Source organism: Nicotiana tomentosiformis, chromosome 2 (assembly GCF_000390325.3).
Source record: "Nicotiana tomentosiformis chromosome 2, ASM39032v3, whole genome shotgun sequence".
Lineage (NCBI taxonomy): Eukaryota > Viridiplantae > Streptophyta > Magnoliopsida > Solanales > Solanaceae > Nicotiana > Nicotiana tomentosiformis.
Window position 1 is genome coordinate 25,434,453 of NC_090813.1, and position 5,161 is coordinate 25,439,613.

At 44.8% G+C, this 5,161-nt stretch overlaps 1 protein-coding gene across 1 annotated transcript; it reads left to right on the top strand.

The window, feature by feature from the left end:
• LOC138904500 (uncharacterized) lies at positions 1–4,865 on the top strand. The gene is made up of 4 exons (XM_070193000.1): positions 1–796; positions 858–2,324; positions 3,058–3,870; positions 4,012–4,865. The coding sequence occupies exons 1-4, from the start codon at positions 1–3 to the stop codon at positions 4,863–4,865; spliced, it is 3,930 nt and encodes a 1,309-aa protein (XP_070049101.1).
• Positions 4,866–5,161: the final 296 nt, after the last annotated feature.

The window sequence follows — 5,161 nt, forward strand, 5'->3', positions numbered from 1 at the left end:
ATGGGTGAAGGTGAAATCCCTAATACTCGCCTGAGAACATTGGATGCAGATATGAAACAGGTCCAACAACAAATAGCTGCTCATGACTTGAAGTTTGACACCATCTCCGCCACTCTGCTGGATATTCTAACTCAACTGAGCTTGCAATCTCAAAATAACCACACTTCCTCTCCTAACCCAGCAAAAACCCATGCTTCTACTACACCTCCTGGTTTTCCGACCATGGCCTCCGCCAGTTTCCAAACTATAGCTTCTGCTGGTTTTCCCCCATCCACCACAACAAACTTCCAACCCCGAAACACACCACAACACCCTCTTTTCACTTCTTACCACCAAAACTCACCACCACAACAACCTTTCTTCACCACTTACCCCCAAAACTCATCACCACATCATCTCTTTAATTCTCAGCCTATGTTATACCAGCAATACACTGGGACTTACAATCCTTTAGGCCAGTTCCATCGTGATAAACCCGCCCTGATAGATCTGTCCCGCTTTGATGGCTCCTTTGCTGAGAGCTGGGTGTTTCAAGCCAATCAGTTCTTTGATAACTATGGCATTTATGAAGAATACCGTCTCTCTCTTTATCCCTTCTATTTTGAAGGTGAAGCCCGTGAGTGGTATCAATGGATGCACAAAAATCTCCAAATCATGAGTTGGAGTCAATTTACAACGGCGTTAATAGTTCGATTTGGACAGAGATTGTTGGAAACGCCAGAGAGCCTGCTAGCCAAACTTCAGATGACCTCCACAGTAAAGGAATATCTGTCTCGCTTTGAGCAGCTGCTCAACCGTACCTCTGATATATCTCCACCCTGGCTCCTACATTTTTTTTACTTCTGGGCTGCGTTCAGTTATTAAAAGTGAGGTGCTATCATTTAGGCCCAAGGACTTGAATGATGCAATTGGGCTCGCTTTCTTGCAAGAACAAAAATTACAAGCCCAAGTCACCAACAACCGACCCACACCACTGCCAAGGTCGCATTACTCTCAAACCCCACTTCCTTCAAACCACTTTCAAAAGTCAAGCCCGGCTACCATTATTCACTCACAACCATCTATCTCAATACCTCCGTCGCCGTCTTTACCAGGACTCGGCCGTCTACCCTACAAGAAACTTACACCAGTGGAGTTGCAGCGTAAACGTGAGCTTAACTTGTGCTTTAATTGTGATGAAAAGTACACCAAAGGTCATCGCTGCTCTACTAGGCCTCAGCTCCTTCTTCTACTGACCGACGATGATCCTTCAATTGAATCTCTCATGGCCACCACTGAGCTTCCCTCCGATACTACATCACCTACATTACCGGCAACCGATCCAGCTGTCCCAGCCATTAGCTATCTTGCTCTGTCGGGTGGGTCTTTTCCAACAGCCCTCCATTTTACTGGCACGGTTAAAGGCGTTTCTATTCAGGTACTTATGGATAATGGTAGTACGCACAACTTCATACATCCCCGAGTTGATAAATTCCTTAAAGTACCAATTGAGGACTCGTTGAAATTTTTTGTTATGGTGGGCAACGGCACTCTTTTGAAATGTTTGGGGGTGGTTCGGCAGCTATCGCTCACAATTCAGGACCATACACTTGTCGCTGATTTCTTTGTCCTTGAATTTGAAGGCTCCGATGTTGTACTGGGCGTGGTTTGGTTGGCCACCTTAGGCCCAACTGTGACAGACTATGCTGAGAGAAAATTTCAATTCCAGGTCCAAGACAAACAAGTCACTTGGTTTGGCCACTCTAGCCCACTCATTGAGCAGGCCCAACTACACTCCTTGAGGCGCCTTCAAACCACTAATGCTATAGCATACATGTTCCACTTAAAATTAATGTTGCCATCTTCTCCTATAAACGACCCACTTCCTGTAGACCTCTCTGCCATTTTGGATTCCTATCCTGAGATGTTTTCGCAAACATCAACCATGCCTCCACCTCGCCCGCAAGATCACTGCATACCACTGGTTCCGGGCTCCGCCCCCATTAATGTACGCCCATACCGTTACCCACACTTCCAAAAAGCTGAAATTGAACGTTTGGTCTCCGAAATGCTGCATTCAGGCATCATTCGTCCTAGTTCTAGCCCATATTCATCTCCTGTCTTATTGGTTCGTAAGAAGGATGGCACCTGGCGATTCTGCATAGACTATCGGGCTTTAAACTCCATCACCATCAAAGACCGTTTCCCTATTCCCACCATTGATGAGTTGTTCGACGAACTCCATGGTGCTTGTATCTTCTCTAAATTGGATTTGCTGGCTGGATATCATCAAATTCGAGTTCATCCCAATGACATTGAGAAGACCGCATTTCGCACACATGAAGGTCACTATGAGTTCATAGTGATGCCTTTCGGCCTTTCCAATGCCCCTTCTACCTTTCAAGCTACCATGAATGCCATCTTTAAGCCTCTCTTACGTCGTTTTGTCCTGGTCTTTTTCGATGATATATTGATCTATAGTAGTTCTTGGTCCGACCATCTTCAACAAGTATTTGACTTATTACGCCACAACTCTTTAATTGTGAAGCGCTCTAAATGCAAATTCGGGCAGACTTCAATTGATTACCTCGGGCATATAATTTCGTCCATGGGTCTCCAGGTGGACCCATCAAAGATACAAGCAATTGAAGATTAGCCTCCTCCAGTATCTGTCAAGGAAGTTCGTGGTTTTCTCGGTCTTACGGGCTACTATAGATGCTTTGTCAGACATTATGCCCAATTGGCCTCTCCATTAACGGACATCCTAAAAAAAGATGCCTTTAAATGGACCGAGGACGAAGCTAAGGCATTCACTACTCTGAAACAAGCCTTGAGCTCTGTTCCAGTTTTATGTTTACCCAACTTTCAAATTTCTTAGTTGAGACTGATGCCTCCGGCACTGGCATTGGTGTGGTGCTAACCCAAGAGGGCCATCCCATAGCTTTTTACAGTCAAAAATTGTCACCTCGTATGCGAGCTGCATCCACCTATCACAGGGAGATGTTCGCGATTACTCAAGCGGTGCAAAAATGGCGACAATATCTGTTGGGTTGCAAGTTCGAAATTGTCACTGACCAGCAACCGCTGAAAGCTCTTACAAACCAGGTTATTCTCAAACTCCTGAGCAACAACGTTGGCTCACAAAGTTAATTGGCTATGATTTCGATATAGTTTATCGACCTGGGAAACTCAATGCAGCAGCTGATGCCCTCTCCCGCCTTCCTACCTCGCAATTTCTCTCTCTTGCTCTTACTGAATTTGCCCTGGTGGATAAATTGAAGGAGTTAAATAGAAAACATCCTGATTTACTGAATTTGCAACGCCAACTAGTCACTTATCCTATCGCCCTTCATGAGTACTCCTTTCAAGAGGGGCTTCTTTTTTATCACAACAGATTGGTTGTCCCACAAGACCATGTTCTCCGCAACCTTCTGCTGCAGGAATTTCACGCCTCAAAAATTGGCGGACATGGGGGAGTGGCGCGTACATTTCATCGATTGTCTTCAAATTTCTATTGGCCCGGAATGCGAGTGGATGTTAAAAAATTTATTCTTGAATGTGAAATATGTCAACAGATGAAGGACTCCTCGTCAAAACCGGCTGGCCTTCTTCAACCTATACCTCTGCCTTCCGCAATATTTGAGGAGATCTCTATGGATTTCATCACTGGTCTCCCTCCTTCCCATGGGCGCATAGCTATTTTGGTCATCGTGGACCGTTTGTCCAAGTATGGGCATTTTTTGGCATTACCAACCTCCTTCACAAGCCAAAAAGTTGCTGAACTCTTTGTCCAAGAGTTCATCCGCTTACATGGCTTTCCGACCAAAATCATCAATGATCGTGATCCCATATTTTTGTCAGAATTTTGGCAAGAGATCAATCGTTTACAAGGTACTTAGCTGGCCAAGAGTTCCTCCTACCATCCTCAAACGGATGGACAGACAGAAGCCTTGAACAAGTGTCTCGAAATGTACTTGCGTTGTTTTGTTGCTGACTCTCCTACCCTCTGGTTTAAACTTTTGCCTTGGGCAGAGTTTTGGTATAATACCTCCTTTCAGCATAGTTCCAAGATGACACCGTTTGAAGTTGTTTATGGTAGACCTCCTCCCACTATCACCAGGTTCATTGCCGACTCTTCTCACAACCAAGCAGTGGTGGAGAATTTTAGACAACGTGATGAGACCTTAGCTATTCTCAAAGATAATCTTCACCAAGCACAAGCTAGAATGAAAGCTCTGGCAGACAAGGGTCGTCGTGATATTTCTTTTGAAGTAGGTGATTGGGTCTATGTTCGATTTCGTCCTTATCGGCAGTTGTCTATGCGACTACAACGTTATAGCAAACTCAGTCGTCGTTTTTTTGGTCCATTTAAAATTCTCCAACGCATTGGTGTTGTGGCTTACAAACTAGACCTGCCTACTTCTTCTAGAATCCATAATGTATTCCATGTTTCGGTATTGCGGAAGTACATTGGGAATCCCTCTCAACAAGTCACGCCTATCGACCTCCTAGACCCAGCGGCTCCCTTGATTCTTCAGCCAGAAGCGATACTACAACAAAGGCTGGTCTCCAAAGGAGGTCATCAAATCCAACAATTTCTCATTCAGTGGACTGGTTTGCCAGTGTCTGAAGCCACTTGGGAAGACAAACACACCCTCCAAAAAAGGTTTCCTGATCTGAACCTTGGGGTCAAGGTTCAACTTGAAGGGGATGGCAATGTAACGAACCTAGAGGGAGAGATGGCAGAGCCACGACGCAGTACCAGAGTAGCGCAGCCACCCAAACACTTGGATGATTACGTGGTCACAAAAAGGACATCTCTGCCAAACTCGTTAGTGGGAAGCAAGCACCAGGCTGTCCCAAATGCAAGGGATATTGTTATATAAACTCAGAGAGACTCTTTGTTAGGATAGGAATGAGTTTAGTCTTTATTTTGCCTTAATTTTCTTTGTTCTGGAACCTTTCCCCATTCTCCCTTTTGTTTTTTCTTTAATGAAATTTTAGTGTTGCTGCTCTTTCTTGTTCAATCCAAAGCTGTAATCAGAGGTTTGGTTATTTTCCATTTTGAATCAATACAAGTTCATAACAACCTCTTGCCACATCCGTCGCAATGGGTGGTTTTGTAGGACAAGTCCCACCTTCACCCGTATATTTCCTTAACGCTTGAAGATACTCAAGGACG

Coding starts and splice junctions, on each gene's coding strand:
- LOC138904500 (XM_070193000.1), top strand. CDS start 1: ATGGGTGAAGGTGAAATCCCTAATACTCGCCTGAGAACATTGGATGCA. Junction 797..857: donor CTTTGAGCAGCTGCTCAACC/GTACCTCTGATA, acceptor GGCTGCGTTCAG/TTATTAAAAGTGAGGTGCTA. Junction 3,871..4,011: donor AGAGATCAATCGTTTACAAG/GTACTTAGCTGG, acceptor TGCCTTGGGCAG/AGTTTTGGTATAATACCTCC.